General features: G+C 35.4%; 1 protein-coding gene across 1 annotated transcript; it reads left to right on the plus strand.

Annotated features, from left to right (window-relative positions):
• The first annotated feature begins 1,060 nt into the window (after positions 1–1,060).
• C14H1orf146 (chromosome 14 C1orf146 homolog) lies at positions 1,061–18,938 on the plus strand. The gene is made up of 6 exons (XM_019753039.3): positions 1,061–1,463; positions 10,253–10,364; positions 15,271–15,364; positions 16,868–17,036; positions 17,449–17,527; positions 18,215–18,938. Exons 2-6 carry the CDS (start codon positions 10,296–10,298, stop codon positions 18,347–18,349), a joined length of 546 nt encoding a protein of 181 aa, XP_019608598.1. The 5' UTR covers positions 1,061–1,463; positions 10,253–10,295; the 3' UTR covers positions 18,350–18,938.
• Positions 18,939–18,991: the final 53 nt, after the last annotated feature.

The following is an 18,991-nucleotide window of genomic DNA, read 5'->3' on the forward strand; positions in this document are numbered from 1 at the left end:
AAAGTATTTAAATTTTACAAGAGGAAAAGTGTGAGTTATTAACTGAGATGGGGAACACTATGGGTGTTACAGGTTTTCAGGGGGAAACTGGAAGTTCCGTTTTGAACATGTGAAATTTGAGATGTCTGCTAGTGGAAATATTAAATAGACAGCTGCTTATACCAATCTGGAGTTCATGTGAAGGGCTAAGGCTGGAGATAGAAATTTGGGATTTGTCAGCATATGGATTATATCTAAAACCATGAGATCACCAAGAGAGTGAATATAGCCAGAGAAGAAAAGAGATCCAAGAACTGCACTTGGGGTGCTCCCACGAGGTTGGGTATTGAGGAAAAAACACAGGATGTCAAAAAGTATCCAGTGAGGTTAGAGGAAAACCATGAAGGCATGGAAAGCCAAGGGAAAATGTTTCCAATAGGAGGAAGTGATGAATTGCAACAAATGCTGCTGATTAGCCAAGTAAAATTATTACTGAAAATGTCTGCTGGATTTAGCAATGACCTTGACAAGAGCAATTTCTGTGTCATGGTGGAAATGAAAAAGCCTGATTGGAGTAAGTTTAAGAGAGAATGGAAGAAACAGCATTAGAAATAGAAGTTGTAGACAATCCTTTTGAGTTTTACTGTAAAGGTGAACAGAGAAATGGGTTGGTTAGCTGGAGTGGGAAGCAGGAGAAATAACGGCATATTTATTTGCTATTGAGAATGGTCAGTGGAGAGGAGAAATTTGATGTTGTAAGAGACAGGAGAGAATTGTTAGAACTATATTCTAGAATAAACAAGAACAGATGGGATCAGGTGTCCACCTGCAAGGTTGGTCTCATGTAAGAGCATGCACAATTCATCTACTGTAATTGGAGGAAAAGCACACTTTACGTACAAATGACAGTAGATGGATTGATGACCTTGTGGGCTAGGTTCACTTTTGGATGCTTTTATCTCATTTAAGCAATAAGCAAGACCTTCAGCTGAAAGTGAGGATGAGGAAGAGGTGCTGGAAATTTGAAGAGAGGAGAAGTTAGGAAACAGTTATCTAGGAGAGTGGGAGAACGAATGGACTGGCCAGATAATAATACAATTAACAGATAAGGTTAAGGGAATATTTGAATAATAAAAAGAGCACTTTGATTTTATACTGTTACTATTAGTGGAGCAAGAATTGAGCTTAAATTTTAGAAAATGGTGGAAAAACAATTCCAGGCAACTAAATCTAATATGAAAAAAAACCCTTGATTTTTTTTAACCACTTACAGGTTCCGGCAAATTTACTATCTGAGGAACAGGAAATGCAGGGCGGGGCCATGACAGCGGGGTCCGCGGCTGCGCAGAAGCCCAGCGAGTGGAGGAGGCGCTCGGCGGCTAGAGCGGCCGGAGAACACGCCTGGGCCTCTCTGCTCTGCCAGCAGCACGTCTCGTTGCTCGGGGAAGGTTCTGGAAGCTTGGGAGCAACCAAGTTGGCGCCAGGTATGTTTGCAGCCGCCTTGGGGATGATCCTGCCGAGGACCAGACTCTTCACATTCATCATTGTTCGTTCTTCTGCCAATGTGTTTTTCCCTCAGACTTGCCAAGAGCAAATCTTTACCTCAGGATTTGGGCGGGGTGAGGGAGGGTCCTCCCCACACTTTTCTTCCTTTAGGAGTTGTGTTGGAAGAGGTTTCCTTAGATTTTTCATGTGGGGTTATAAACCTGCTTCCTTTCCAGAAGTCTGGTCATCCACCGGGTGAATTTATATTTTATTTGCTTTTGGTGTTGTTCGTAACTCCCCCTCCCCCAGGGAAAAATAAATCTTAAAAAGTAAAGAATGGAAGGGGCCATGAAGATTCTTGCAGGCCAACCTCTCTCGTTTGACAACTGAGGAGACTGAGCGGGGGTGGGGGGCGGGAGGAAGCCATTTACGGGAGATTGTGCGCCGTTCAACTTATTTAAACTTGAAAACTTGGGAAACACAAACAAAACCGTAACAGCCCAGAGTACTACGTAGGGCCCTGGAACTGACAAAGGCTTAAGAAGCCATTGGGTCCAAGCTTTTTATTTTCAGATGAGAGAGCAGGCCTGCTAGAGGGGAAGTGATGTGCTCCAAGTCACACGGCTCTGGGGACGTGGTCTAGGCGCGTTTCCCTAGAGATACTGAGGCAGCCTGGCTGCCTCAGCCCTGTTTTTCCAAATCATTCTTAGTTAACGGTACACTCTTGGGGATCTACTGCCCCCAATTACTTTGTCAATTATTAGTGCACAAAATTACTTAACCTCCCTTAACTGTAGTTAAATTGGTTAAATTTGTTTATAAAACCTACATATAAGAGTGTAAGGATTTAAAAGGCTATATATTATGTGGGTGTATTTTCAGGTGGGTTGTCGTTAGCTAGACAGTGTATTAAGTTGCATAGGGGGAAATAAAAATTGCAGCTCTTCTTCCAGCTAGCTAGTAAGACATTAAAAAACAAATACGTATTTGTTGAGTGTCTGCTGTGCACCAGGTGTTGGAGATATAGTAGTTATTAGATAAAACAGAAGGTGTCCTTGCTCTCATAGAGCTAGTTAACTTGTCATTCATTCATTCATTCATGCAATAAATGAGGAAATTATAGAGCAGCTGGTTTCAACGCAGCGGGAAGAACTTTCTAATTACTGGAGTTGTTCAAAAGGAGAATGAAACCGCCTTAGGAGATATTAACTCACCATCACTGAAAGTGACTTCCATTTGGATCATTTGATTTCTAAATTTTACTTTGAACTAATTTTGTATTCAGTACCATGGAGAATATAAATGTATTTGATGTTTAAAAGCTTGTGATTCAGGGGAAATGAAATATGTTTATAAATAATTTTGTTGGGCCAAATATGGTAATTGCTCAACAGAGGTGTTGTAAGGTGCATTCTGAGGAAGGAGAGGTCTCATTTAGTTTGAGGGGATCAGGGATAGTTTCTTGCAGGAGACAGGTTCTCTACTGGGCCTTGAAGGAGAGGGAAGATTTTTTTAATAGACTTTATTTTTTAGAACAGTCTTAGGTTTAGAGAAAAATTGAGATGATAATACAGTGTATTCCCACATACTCTATACCTAGTTTGCCCTACTAACATCTTACATTACTATGGTACGTTTGTTACAGTTAACGAACTAATATTGCTATATTATTATTAACCAAAGTCCATAGTTTATTCAGATTTCCTTAGTTTTGTTTTTGGGTTTTTTTTTGCCTAATGTTCTTTTTTCTGTTCTAGGATTCCAACCAGTATACAACATTACATTTAATTGCAGTGTTTCCTTAGGTTCCTTTTGGCTGTGACAATTTCTCAGTCCTTCTTTGTTTTGATGACCTTGACAAAATATCCTTGTGGAGTGCCCATTGGATATTTTGTAGGCTACCCTATTATTGAAAGTTTTTTGGAGTATTTCTCATGATGGGACGGGGGTTATGGGTAATTGAAAGGAAGATTACATCATATCAAGAGTACATACTATTGACATGATTTATGTCTATTGATGTTGACTTTGACCACCTGGCTGGAATACTATTTGTCAGGTTTCTCCAACGTTTCTGGAGACGGTGTCAGGAGATTTATCTCTTCTCCCTCATTTATTAATTTATTCAATCATTTATATCAGTATGGACTTACGGATATTTATTTTATACTTTGAATTATAAGATAATAGTATTTTATTTTGCTACTCAGATTTTTCCAGCTTTGGCTATTGGGATCTCTTTCAGTTGGTTCCTCTACTCTTTTGACATACCCCCTCACTGTGTTTTTTTCTTTATTTGTTTTTGTTTTTAATCACTTCCTTACTTTCTGGCACTACAAAATGCCCTAGGCTCATCGTGTGTGTTTCCTGCCCCAATCCTAGAATCAACTGTTCTCCAAGGAGCCATTGTTCCTTTTATTGGAGAATGGTATTAGAAACCAAAGTCTGGCTAGGGGATCATTTCTTTTAGGCCCTTCTCTGCTGACAAAGCAAATAACTAAATGCATGTATACTAATCCATGTATATACACATATCTACAACTATTTCTATATGTATTCATGTGTATCTATATTAAGCTAACAATGAGTTCCTACTGATGTTGCCAACTGTATTCTGCCAGCACATCTAGCCTTGAGAGGTAGGATTAAAAAAAAAGAAGTAAACAAAAGTGTGAGGAATAAAGTAGAAGAACGCTGTTACGAACATTCTTGTACAAGTCTCCTAATACATGTTGCATGTATTTCTTTTGAATATAAACTTAGGAGTGGAATTGCTGGGTTATAGTTTATGTGTATCTTCAACTTAATAAATAATACCTGTCAAGAATTGTGAGAAGTCTGAGATTTTACCCCACTTGCAAGCTAACCTATTAACTGATGCTGGCAGAAGATACAAGATGCCTGAATTAGAAACAGAGTTTTTTTAAAAAATTCAGGCAAAACCAGTAGCCAGAATTTCAGGTTCCTGTTGGTTCCCCTGGCATTCAAATCCCACAGGGGATAGATGTGTGGGAATAGTAGACCTAGATGGATGCGCATACAGTTGGTCATGTTAACAGAGAGGAACACTGAGTGGAAGATTAAACTATGTTCAGTCTATGAAAAGGTATAAATACGGTATAAATATGTAAAAATGCGATATAACAGTTTAAAAATGGCACACCTGTATAGACCATGAATGAAGCTTGTAGGCCTGGGAGTTTCTCTGGGTGAATCAGTGATTGAGTGGGGAGTGAATGTGAAGCCTAGGACATTACTGTACAATACTGCATACTAAGACTACACCAAATTTGTATATATAAAAAAGATACTTCTTCAATAATAACCTTAGCTTATTATAACTTTTTTACTACTCTGTATGAACTTTTTAATTTTTGAAAACTTTTTGACTCTTTTGTAATAACACTTAGCTTGGAACACAAACACATTTTACAGCTCTACAAAAATATTTTCTTTCTTTATAGCCTCATTCTATAAGCTTTTTATGTTTTAAAATTATCTATATACATATATATGTTTTCTTTTACTTGTTAAACTTTTTTGTTAAAAAACTAAGACAAAAACACACTGAAAAAGATGTTCTGAGACCCAGTTTTTAATGTGTGTGTAGGGAGGGGCGGAGGGGATATTTTCTCACATACCACCAAGCAATTCTTAGACCCAATGCCAGCAAGGAGTCTGAGAATTTAACTCAATTCTGACAATATCTACCTGGAGATAGCATCAGAATTCACAGGTTAAGGGTTCAGTCCTGTAAGACTACCCACCTGCCTCCTTTAGATGCCAGTCACAAGCCCAGGCTGTTTTCTGTACTTCTGACCAACTGGTTATAGATCTGAGATTTGATTAATTTGCTAGGGCAGCTCACTCAGAGAAACATGTTACTTACTAGCTCACTGGTTTATTACAAAAGGATATAACTCAGGAACAGCCAGATGAAAGAGATGTATGGGGCAAGTTATGTGGGAAAGGGCGTGGAGCTTTCATGCCCTCTCCAGGTGTGCCACTCTCCCAGCACCTCCAAGTGTTTACCAACCACGAAGCTCTCTGAACGCTGTCCTTTTAAAAGGTTTTTATGGAGGCTTTATTACATAGTCATGGTTGATTACATCATTGGCCATTGGCAATTGATTCAACTTCCAGCACTCCTCAGAGGTTTCGGGGATAGGACTGAAAGTTCCAACCCATCGAATCACATCTTTGGATCTCCTGGTGACCAGCCCCCATCCTTAGATGCTTTCTAAAAAGTCATTTCATTAACATAACAAAAGACACCTGTCTTTATCACTCTCAACACTTAGGAAATTCCAGAAGTTTTAGGAGCTTTATGCTAGAAATGGTATTAACACCAAATATGTATTTTTTATTATAAACCACAGTATCACAAACACACACTAGCCTCAGCCTACGCAGAATCAGGATCATCAATATCACTGTCTTCCATGTCCGTATCTTGTCCCACTGGAAGGTCTTCAAGGGCAACTACACACATGAAGCTGTCCTCTCCTATGATAACAATGCCCTTTTCTGGAATATCTCCTGAAGGACCTGAGGCTCTTCTTGAGGAGATGTCACTCTTCAGAAATACATCCATTGTGGTTTGCTTAATTTTCTTCTTTTTTTTTTTCATCCTGGATTTGCTTGTAAGCAAATAATGAACCGTGAACATTCCTCTCAATGAAAACACTTTCGTGTTGGGGTCCATGTTTTCAAACTTTTTAAGGGGCTTGTTGAGGTCTGTAAAAGCTGCTAAACTCTTCACTGAATTTTCTGGGGGTTCTTCTTTTTCTTCTCTTGCAGGTTCCTTTCCTCTTGCATTTTCTTTAGCTATGTATTCCTGTTCTTACAACTTCTCATTAAGTCAGTTCCTCAGGAACCACCTCTAGGAGCTCAAGTCATTTTCATCCAACACCCAAGCTAAAGTTATTTGCCCTCTCAACCACAGCTTTGTTGATTTTTGCAACCTTTGTGCTATGGCTGCAAGACCATAGGATGGTTATGATGTCACTAGGAGTTTTTCAGCTCCATTATAATGGGTCCACCATCATATATGCAGTCTGTTGTTGACCAAAATGTTATACAGTGTATGACTGTATAATAAAGGTGATGTAAACAAGCCCCCAGACAATGTCATACTCAAAGGTGAAAAACTGAAAGATAAGGAACTGGGTGAAGGAAGGGGGGGTGGGCAGTCTTACAGGTCTGAACCCTTAACCTGTGGATTCTGATGTTATCTCTGGGTAGATAGTGTCAGAATTGGGTTGAATTCTCAGACTCTGCTGGCGCTGGGTCCAAGAATTGCTTGGTGGTATGTGAGAAACTACCCCCGAAACACATACAGATGTTGGAAACTGGGTCTCAGAACACCCCTTCCAGTGATTTTTTGTCTTCGTTTTTTAACAAAAAAGTTTGAAAAGTAAAATAAAAATAAAACGTTTTAAAACATAAAAAGCTTATAGAATGAGGCTATAAAGAAAGAATTTTTATAGAACTGTAAAATGTGTTTGCGTTTTAAGCTAAATGGCCATTTCTATTCAACATAGTATTGGAAGTCCTAGCTAGATCAGTTAGGCAAGACAAAAAAATAAAAGGCATCAAAATGGAAAGTAAAATTGTCCGTATGTGTAGACATGATCTCATATATAGAAAACCCTAAAGACCCCATTAAAAAAAACAACCCCAAAACTTAGAACTAACAAGTTCAGTAAAGTTGCAAGATACAAAATCAACATACCAAAATTAGTTGTATTTCTATATACTAACAATGAGCTATATGAAAAGGAAATTAGAAAAATATCCCATTTACAATAGCATCAAAAAGAATGCTCTCTAGTGATATTTCTTAGCTTAAAGTCTATTTTTTAAATTAATATAGCCACTCCAGCCACTCCTTACTTAAGTAAGGAGATGAAAGACTTGTATACTGAAAACTACAAAACATTGATGAAAGAAATAGAAGACACAAATAAATGGAAAGACATCTTGTGTCCATGGATTGGAGGACAATGTAGTTAACACATCTATATTACCCAAAGTGAGCCCATTCACTTTCACACTGTAGGTGTATATGACCTTTGGAATATTAGCCTCAAAAAATGAGTTGGAAACTGTTCCCTTCTCCTCTATTTTCTGAAATAATTATTTGATAGGATTCACTAGTGAAGCCATCTGGGTCTTGGCTTTTCTTGGTGGGAAGATTTTTAACTACTAATTTGATTTCTTTACTTGTTAATAAACCTATTTAGATTTCTATTTTCTCATTTCTAGTTCTTCACTACCAATACTTTGTGTCTTTCTTAGAAAAGTGTCCATTTCTTCTAAGTAATCAAATCTTGTTGGCACAAAGTTGCTTATAGTATTGCCTTATAATCTTTTTCACTCTGAAAGGTCAGCAAAGATTATCCTTTCAGTCCAGATTTGGTAGTTTATATCCTCTTTTTTTTCTTAGTGTAGTTAAATGTCAATTTTGTTGATCTTTTCAAAGAACCAACTTTTTATTTCATGAATTTTCTGTATTTTTTTCTGTTTATTTCATTGATTTCTGCTTAAATCTTTGTTACTTCTTTTTAATTGCTTTGGGTTTAATTTGTTCTACTAGGGTTTTTTTTAAAAGTGAAGTAAGGTACTAATTGGAGATCCTTCTTCTTTTATAATTTAGTCTTTTAAAGCTATAAATTTCTAAGTACTGCTTTACCTATATCCCATAAATGTTGTGTTTTTGTTTTCATTCAATTCAAAGTATTGTCTAATTTCCATTGTGATTTCTTTGATTCGTGAGTTACATATAAGTGTGTTTTTAATTTCCAAGTATTTGGGAATTTCCCCAATTTTTTTCTTTATATTGATTTTTAATTTAATTCTGTTGTGGTTAGAGGACATAGTTTATATGACTTGTTTCATGTATTTTGGATCTCTGTTAGGTGGATATACATTTTTAATTGTTATATATTTCTGAAGTATTGACCCTTTCATCATTATAAAGTATCTATCTGTCTCTAGTGATATTTCTTAGCTTAAAGTCTATTTTTAAAATTAATATAGCCACTCCAGCTCTCTTATGGTTACTGTTTGCATGGTGTATCTTTTTCTGTTCTATTACTTTATATATATATATATATATATCCTTGAATCTAAAGACAGCATATAGTCAGATTTTGCTTTTACTGGAACATTTCACCCATTCACATTTAATGTAATTATTCAGTAAGAATAATTAAACTGAACAATGGAATACAATAGAGAACTCCAAATTCAAAACAAAAGAATAGAGAACCCAGAAACAGACCTATGCACATTTGGAAACAATGTATGACTAAGGTGGCATTGCAAATGACCAGGGGGAGGAAGAAATACTGAATAATTAGTGTTGGGACAACTAGATAGCTACATTTTTAGTATGTGTGCTGCCGAAGTGAGCACTAGATAGCCATACTTAAAAAAAAATGAAATTGGTTCCCTACTTCAGAATATACAAAAATTCAGTGGATTAAAGACTTAACATTTGAAACGCCAAGCTAAAACTTTAGAAGACAATGGAAGAGAATGAGACTATCTGTGACTTTGAGGTAGGGAAGGATTTCTTGAATAAGAAACAAAAAGCACTAACCATAAATGAAAAGAGTGATAAATTTGACAATATTGAAAATTTAAACTTGAGTTTATCAAATATTACCATAAAGAAGGGGAAAAGACAGGTCCAAACTGGGAGAAAAAACACATAGCTGATAAAAATTGATATCCAGAACATATAACGAAATCCTACAGATGAATGATAAAAAGAAAAAATGTGCACAAATACATAAGCATTTCACAGAAGTGGAAACATGGCTTAAGGGTGTTCAGTCTCAATAAAGAGCAGGAAAGGGCCTATTTAAACCACAATGAAATTCCATTTTATACTACTAGATTTATAGTAATTAGTTTTTACCTTTTTCCTCACCAATCTCGGACATGTATACCTTACACTTTAGTGCACCGAACTTTTTGAAATTCTCTTATTACACCATTTTCTTTTATTATCTGGGTGCCAATGTACAGTACTTGTTGTGTTGTTATTGTTGCCTAGAATGCTCTTCCTTGTCTTAGCGCAGTGGGTCTTCAAGTATGGTTCCCAGACCAGCATCCATGGCATCATTAATGTACTTGTTAAAAACGCAAATATCCTGGCCCTCCTCCTAAACTATCTTTTCAAGGACGTTTATATAGTAAAAACTTTATAAGTTAGAGATAGAATTTCCCTCTAGAGCAGAGGGTAGATTTGCTTGCAACCCATTATAAAAATCCTGTGTTCAGGGTTTCTTTTCTCTGATACAACCCACTGTGTGGGCTATTACCTAGCCTTGTCCCATCACTCTGTGGGAATTGGTCTTGGGGAACTTCCACAAGTAAATGATGATACTCTTATTGCTGTGAGTAAAAAAAACTGTCCTTTCTCTCTAATTCAAGTCTTATGTTTTTTGCTGTATCCATGAAACTTTGGCAGGCAAACTATTTCGCTTTCCAAGAAGGAGAGCTAGGCTAGCTTGTAAGTAGACCTTTCATAGTTCTTGACACAAATCTTTTTTCTTTAAGTTAGTGCTCTGAAATGGAAACCATTGCTTTTAATAATTGTTAATAGGAAGCTTAGTATTGAATAGGCTTACTTTACAAGACAGATACTTTTTCAGTGTCAAATTTTGACTTTCAAATATTCTTTAGAGTGTCTCCATTATCATCGTTTTATTTCTATCTTTAATTTACACATTTATAAAACATTTCTGTGTGTTCTTTTTGTTCTTATTTTTCTCAGATTGTGGCAGCATTAGAAGCTGAGTTGATCCAAAGACAGACAGATGGCTGAAAGTGCTGGAAAAGAAAATATAAAATGGATGACCACCATTATTATTAGCTCATCTCTTAAGGTAAAGAGGCATTTGGGCTACTGATCTTTAAATTAAAAATTAAAAGCAGTAGAGCAATAGTTTTAAAGATCCTTAGCTTGATTGATTATCCAAAGTTGTGTGGATCAGTAATTACATAAGCGAAATGTATTTTAAAGATAAGTTATAAACTTTACTGCATCCATTTTCAACATCCTACTTCTCTAAATATTTGAAGGTTGGAAATTTTCTAAAGTCCTTTTTTTCTCTCTAAGCCTGTTCTTAAGGAATTCCAGAAACAGTATCACATACACACATAAACATTACTTAAGGTTTTTTGAGAGAAAAAGAGAAACAGATCTGTCTAGTCTTAGTGGCATAGGGAGGAGCAGTCAATTTAATTGTCACCTCCTTGGCTTATCTTTCTTCTGACTGCTTTTCCAATTTTGGCACTCAATGGTTTAATGTATGAACTTCTTTTTATTTTTTGAGGATTCGTGAATCTGTGAATTGGTGTCATTTGTCAAGTTCTTATATAGAGGAAATGTTCTTTCCCTGGAGGAGCCAACATTATCAGACATAGCTTTCAAAAATGTAGAGACTATTCTTTTTCATGTGTTTTGTTTGGGGTTACACATGTCTCTGAGTTTCGTCAAATATAAAATTTGCTTTTGTTTCTCATTCTCCTCTCTGCCTTTGTGTACTTTCCAAAGAAAGAAGGGGACACGGTCACTTTTATTCCAATAGTTCCTATTATTTAATAATTTAAATGGTGGTTTATATGCTATTTGTACACATAAATCTTTTTCTTGTGAATTATTGTTTTAGAAAAAATTTTAGAAGTAGAATAATTGGATTGAAAAAAGAGGCATGCACATTTTAAAACTTTTGATATGTATTGTCAAGTTATCTTCCAGAATGTTGTTATTTATACTGCTATCAGCAGTACATACATAAGAGGGTCAACTTACCCTCAAGCTTGCCAATTCTATATATTATCATATGAAAACCTTTACTAGTTTGATAGCTTGTGTTTTATATTTACTTGATGACAAGGGGGAGTAAACATTTTTCATATATATTCATTATTTTAATTTGTTCTATAATTGTATCTTTCCTTTTTTCTATTGGCATAAAAACTAAGTTTTTATTCTTTCGAAATATTAAAAATAATATACATTTGTTATAATATTTATTACAAATTTTCTCAGGTTTTTTGCCTTTCAATATCATTTTATGATGTAGGTTACAAATTATTATTTCTAGTTAATCTTAAGGAATTAAGACATTTGTTTTTATTATATAGCAAATTCAACAGTGTTTTTTCTTTTAAGATTTTTGAAATAGCTTATTTTTATAAAATATTTTATATCTCAGCTTAAATATATGTTACACATATATGTACATGATCACATACAAATCATCATTACAAATCATATAGTCTTGAGTCTGATTCTGTTCTGTTCAATTTGTGTATTAAATATTGAATCATTATCACACTTTTCAATTCATTGTAGTTTTGTGACATATCTTAAAACCTGGTAAGGAATATTCCTTCCATATTATGCTTATGTTTTTTTTAAACATATTTATTCTTCTGGCCAGAAAATCAGCAAACTATGGCCTGTGGCCTGGCCCACGGCCTATTTTTGCCCAGCCAGTGAGTTAAGAATGGTTTTCACATTTTTAAAGGCTTTTTAAAAAAGACAGGTTAAAAAAGAGAAGGAGGGAGGAAGGGAGTTGAATTTTGTGAAATCGCCATTTCTGTGATTTAAAATTTCATGTTGGCACTCTTAATTTTCTAATAAACTCTGTATCAGTTAAGTGCCTGTTTTAATTTCTATTTTTATTTATATTTCCTTCCTTATGAATAGATTTACTAGATAGAGCACTAGTTTTACAGATTATTCATAGATGTTACATATGTAGAAAGAAGTATTGTAATGGCTTTTATTTGTAGTGCTGGTACAAAAAAGTTACAAAAGTTTTTTTACTGCACTACTCTTCAGAGCCTATAATGGATCAAATGCATTGTTATTTCCCCAAAGGAGATGAAACAGTATTTAGTGCTTCTCAATCTTATTTGAATAAGGAACATATTTTAATATCTTATGGGGCTAATATTCCATGACACATACTTTGGAAAATCTAGTCTTAGCTCTTAGTTATTTTGAAAAATTAACTCTTCGACTTACCTATTTTCTCTTGATTCAATACTTTCTCATTTAAAAAAAAAATTTTTTTTTAAAGATTTTATTGGGAAAGGGGAACAAGACTTTTATTGGGGAACAGTGTGTACTTCCAGGACTTTTTTCCAAGTCAAGTTGTCCTTTCAGTCTTAGTTGTGGAGGGTGCTGTTTAGCTTCAAGTTGTTGTCCTTTCAGTCTTAGTTGTGGAGGGTGCAGCTCAGCTCCAGGTCCAGTTGCCGTTGCTAGTTGCAGGGGGCGCAGCCCACCATTCCTTGCGGGAGTTGAGGAATCGAACTGGCAACCTTGTGGTTGAGAGGATGCGCTCCAACCAACTGAGCCATCCGGGAGGCAGCTCAGCTCATGGTGCCGTGTTCAATCTTAGTTGCAGGGGGCGCTGCCCACCATCCCTTGCAGAACTCGAGGAATTGAACTGGCAACCTTGTGGTTGAGAGCCCACTGGCCCATGTGGGAATCGAACCGGCAGCCTTCGGAGTTAGGAACATGGAGCTCTAACCGCCTGAGCCACCGGGCCGGCCCCAATACTTTCTAATTTTATCATTATTTTCTTTTATTATTTTTATCGTAATTTTTTTAGTTGGCTCCCCCGATAAGATAGGATTGAAATTCATTAGCAGGGATACATGGGTCCTCACGATCTGTCAGCAGTTACTCCTGACATTGTCCCCAAATTGACTCATATACACCTTACACACTTACCGTATAAGAATCACTTTCAGGTCTGAATGCCTTTGCCTATGTTATTCTTTCTGTCCATGTTGTTCTCACCTTTGTCTTCTTCCTTCACTTGTCTGCTTAATAAACTGCTTTCCACTGCAAAGATTTGACTCAAATTTTACGAAGCTTTCCTGACTCTTTTGCATCTGTCACATCTTTTTATATAGTTTCTGGTTCTTTGCCAAAATTCTCAACCTTGTCTTTTATCTTCTTGAAAATAGTAAACAGCTATTTTAAGGTATATATCTGACATCTGCACTCTATGTATCCCTTGTGAGTCTACTTCTGTGTCCTGATGTTTCTTTCATTCAACCTTGTCTCTTTGTATGTCTGATTACTTTTTATTGTGTGTTGCAACTTATATTTGAAAAATTGTTTCTAGAAATAATTTGAGGCCTAAAATAGTGTTCTGTTACTCTAGAGAAGTCTTATTCTGCAAGAGACTTAAACCCTGGATGCCAGAGGGTTGCCAGATAAAATACAGGACACTCAAATTTCAGTTTTACATAAACAATGAATTTAGTAAGTATACCCCAAATATTGCATGGGACATACTTATGCTAAAAAATTATGTTTATCTGAAATTCAAATTTAACTGGGTGTTCTGTATTTTTATTTGTTCATCTGGCAACCCAAGCCTTAAGGTGTCTATTGTATGTAATAAATGAACTTATCTCCTATGCATCTAGAATGGTACTAATTGTAGGAGAATTAAGAAAATAGTTACCCAAATCATTTTCTTGGTTGTGTAGTTCAAATGAGGAGACCTGCTTGAGAAAGGTTGCTCTGGGGAGTGCTTCTGTAAGGTGCCAGGGAGCACTAGAAATACAGTATCACTTTAATACAATTTCAGGGATTGAAGTGATTTGAAGGTAAGCTGCAGTCCCCGTGAGAGCTGTTCTACTTTTGTCAAAAGCTCTATTCTGCCTCTCATCTGTCTTTTTCTGAATTGGCAGATGCCCTCGGGGGAAAAAATGGCCTAAATGCTGGTCTGATGTCTTCGAATTTCTGTATAGATCTTGGTCTTGTAAATTTTCACTATTCTGCTAGCTCTCTGATGTATTCATGCAGATTTAAAAAATTGTCCAGCTTTTCCAGTTGCCTTCAGCAGGAGGGTTGGCCTAAATTACTTAGTTTGCCGTCGCTGGAAGCAATGTATAATTTTAAAACAGTAAGAGAAACTCATGGGAAGTGTCATAGTTGAACTCTAGGTCAGGATCTGTTTGAATGGCACAGATCCTGTGCCATTGGGAAGGAAAGGAAGTGTGTATTTTATACCTAATTCCAGCCTGTGTATTTAAAATATACATGATCTGAGAAAAAATATAAAATAAAATAAATATACCTAAGGGATTGTCTACTTGGAGAATAACAAGCTTGAGTTTTTGTCCAATCAGGAAACACTATTAACCGCTTATATTTTAGTGTCTTGGGTACTATGATCTAATTACTTGGTAGAATAGGAAATGAGATGACTTTTGAAATGGTTAGCATTTAAACCAAAAGTTTGGTTGCTGTCTTCATACATGTTTTCTGACTTACCTAAGGCTTAAAACATATTAAAAGTAACTGTAATGTAAACAGATGAACTGGAGAATTGGTGTCTCCTCATGGTATACTGTCTGGTATTTCATGGCTCTGTCAGTCATCTAAGAAACACATCACCACCCACCTCCCAGTTATACGTTAATGCATGTTAGACTCTATCTCCAAGTTGTTTTTTAAAAAGTTTGCATTTGCTCTAGTATTTAGTTTAGTTCTTTAATTCTGTCCTTAATTTCTGTTCCTAAGTAACATAACTAGTACACAACTCATTTCCAAACCTACAGTTGGTGTTTAAGCAGAACTAAAATTTTTTGCTTTTTTTTTTCCCTCCATAGAACGCATGCTTAATGTCTCTTTTGATGATCAAGTCTTTAAGTGGTATAGTTATAAAATAAACTATTAAACTTATTTTATTAGCTTTAATTTAAAAAAACTATTCTAAATGTCTTAAGTTTGTATTTCTGAACTTTTTTTTAAAGAATTGTGAAGTTGCAACTGTCCTAGAAAATCGAAGCCACAAGGTTCGATATTCAGATTCAGTGGAAAATGGATCAATTGTATTTTCTGTTACTGGTACAGTACATTTGCTAATTGCTTTGATTTAAGATTCCTATAAAATATGTGAGTATAAGTTCTAATAATTTGGTAGTTCATTAACCACATAATAAGCTTAAGTATTATCTTCTGGGAGAGGTAAATGTATAAAATTTTGTTACTGCTGTAAAAGCAGTACATATGGCCAATTACAAAATATATCCCTTTTTAAGATTACAATTGTTGAACTAAAGCTGAACCAGTGGAGTCTGGTAGAGGATCGTTAAAAACTACTTGCTTTGGAACTGGTATGAAAATAGAACTAAGCCACCTCTCCAATAATCAATACCTGTATTAAAATATTACCTGTATTAACAAAGAAGTCAACATCACAATATTGGTCAAAATCCACATACATAAACAATATAGGAGAACGTTTTTCATGACTTTGTACAAGAGTTTGCTGAATGTAATATAAACAAATATTAACTAAAAGAATCAAATGGGGGCAGATGTTCCCGAAATCATAATACTGTACGACTGACTCGGGCAAAGTACGGCATGGAGTTAGATTAGGATATGAGAAGGCTGGGGACATGGGAAGGGGGCAGCTCCACTTGTGCTTGGGAAGTGATAGAAGTGGTTAAAAGGGGGAAATGAAGGAATTTATCAGGAGGGTTGCAACTAGATCTGTACTGTAGCAGAGGTTTTGGAAGGCAGGCACTTTCAAAAACTCCTAGAAATACGAGTAGAAGACCTCCAGGCTGAAAGTGGTCCAACCTCAAGCTCATCATTCCTGGCAGAATAGAGAGCCCTCTAGGGAGAAGTAAATATTTTTGGTGAACAACTACCATGTACTTTGACTTTTTATACATTATCTTTAATACTTTCAACAAACTTATCAAAGAATTATTACTCCAATCTTACAGATGAAGCAATTTACGTTCAGAGAGGTTATTTAAATTACCCAAGTTCCTCAATTAGCATATAAACACAATTTCCTTAGATTATGTCTTTTAAAGAACTAATTTTATCATTTTTTACAGAGCTAATTAGATCAAGTTTCCCTTCTGGACCATTCTTATAGGCCTGATACTGTTTCAGAAATCCTAGCTATGTTTACTGAGTGTATTTTATATAAAAGTTTATGGTACAAAGGTTCTCCAAGAAAAAATTGAAGGCTTGCTTAAGACTACCTTTCTTTAGTTGATGTTCAGCATTTAAAAATCGTTGTAACGTGGAAAATTAACTTTTAAGTAAAATTAGGCACTACCTTCATTTGTGGACAATACCTTAGTCTGAAAAAGAAAATGGTTACTGTCCCCAAAACTTTGTTTTCCTTAAGTATTTAGAGTAAGTCATCCTTTTACAGAGCACTTCAAAGAACTACCTGTTATTTTGTTGTGTAAGAATTTTGTTAAGTAATTTCTACTTTTTATGGGTTTGGGCCCTGGACACATAGCTGTTTCGATTTTACTGAGTTTACAAAAATATTTTGATTAGCATGGCAATGGTTTTTTATATTACATTCACCTTTCCTAGGAGTTGCATTTTTATTGATGGATGCTAAAGAATGCTTTATGTCAACTGAAGAAATAGTTCTAGCCAAAATTGAGAAGTTTATTAACATTCACCGAAATAGTTTTTTGGTTCTGTCTGCTGCCCTGCACGGGCCCGAGGAATGGAAACTGATGTTCAGGATTCAGCAGAGGTATGGAAGAATGGACTACAGACTTATTTTTCTTAAATTATAGTGTTTACTTCAGTTCTTAATTCTTTTAGGCAGGTGAGTTATGTTTTCCCAAAAGATAAACTTTGTAAGGTTAACCTGTCATATTTTATATAATGCAGGTTAAATAGCTATTCTGTGAATCAGGGTGACAAGTTTCTAAGTTCATGCTGATTTACGGGATTCTCCTGTAAGAACAAACCAAAAATGAACACTTTTCATTTAAGTTCTGGCTACAGAGCCGTGTCAATTCCTCTATTCAATAAGGCAGAGTATGAATGAATAAATAAAACACAAACAATAAGGATTTGTCTCTTCTTTCCACTTAAGATAACAGATGTATTTAACAGATGTAAGTCATATGATGTATTTAACTTATGAATTGTTTTTTCAGATTCCTGGGTAGTAATTTACGGATACTTCCAGTACACAACACAGTAAATGCTATTAATCTTATGTGCACCATAGCTAAGGTGAGTCACCTGAGGAAAATGACACATACATACACAGTCATACAGTTTAAGGTTCTTGACTTCAAAATGCACACCCTCTGGAGCAACACTGACAAATATTCTGCTTCTGCTCCCTTCAGAGAAGTTGCTATTTTCAGTATGCCACTCTTTCCCAAGCCTGAACTCAGCCTTCATGTCTTCTCTCTTTCTGGTAGCCACTACTAGAGTGACTCATTTTGGGCCAAAAGAGCATTTGGCCATGTATGTACGGTGTTGGCCCTATTGGTTACTTAAATCTTCCTTTAAATTCTAAAGTATAAATATTGGTCATGTTGTAGTCATGAACTGTCAGAGTGCAAACATACTATTTGATAGAATGCTGTCCACCAGTTGTCTCCTTTCTTTTCATGCTTATCATCCTTTGTGAACTGTGCCCCCAACTCGCCTAGGCCGTTAGGTGTTCCTTACTCTTACACTTCGAACAGATCTCCATTAAAGTAGTTCTTAACAGTATTCTACTTTTTGGTATGCATGTTTGAAATTCTTTAAGACGATAGGTATCTGTTAATCTAATAAGTCATACGTAGTATTTAGCACACAGAAGGTGATTGATACTAGTTGAGTAATTGAAAGTTAGGTATTTTTTTATGTGACCCCGTAAAAATACCGTTTCTATAAATGATGTTGCATGTTTGTATCTTCTTCCAGATCACTGCCAAACCACACATAGATAGCATCTGCTGCAGAATGATAACAACTAAGGCATACATCATTGAGCAAAGTCCTGTTTGGAAAACACTTCAAAAGATAAAACTGAGTAGTGATTCATTTAACCCAAATTAGAGTATGAATTATGAATGTTCTTTTGGAAGAATATTAAAATAATTATGTTGAATTATAGTGTTCAAATATATAAAGGTTTTTAAAATTTAAAATAAAATATATACAAAACTGATTATTTTTAGGAGTTTTGAGTAATTCCTTTAATGTTTAGGAAAATTGATACATACATGTAAAACTCAGATGCAATTTCTTAATGATACAAATTAAGTTGGATAGACAAATATTTATTAGGAAATAAAAATACAGAGTTTTCTAATTAGCTCCTTTAGACTAGGAAAAGTCATATATACTTTTCACCTTTTCCACAAGGGCAGCCAATAGTTCTAAAATTAATCTTAGAAGCATTCATACTTAACTGCTGCTTGAGGGGTGGTAATGGGACTTTTCTCCCTAAGACTCCTGAGACAGAGAAAAAGAAGGAAATTAAGAGAAACAGTCAACTGGCCTGAACTCAAAACTTCTCTCTATACTCTCTCACAGTGGTGTGATACCCAGTTTGACACTAGGAATACTAAAATATAACAAAACATCTAACTGGAACATAAAGTCTATCAGTATTTTTATAAATTCACTACAACTACGTGAATAAATAAGGGCAATTCAAGTTATAATTTTATGAAATTATAATACAAAATTACTAAT

The sequence above is a fragment of the Rhinolophus sinicus genome, chromosome 14 (genome assembly GCF_057876585.1).
Source record: "Rhinolophus sinicus isolate RSI-liver-muscle chromosome 14, RSI-T2T, whole genome shotgun sequence".
NCBI classification, from domain to species: domain Eukaryota; kingdom Metazoa; phylum Chordata; class Mammalia; order Chiroptera; family Rhinolophidae; genus Rhinolophus; species Rhinolophus sinicus.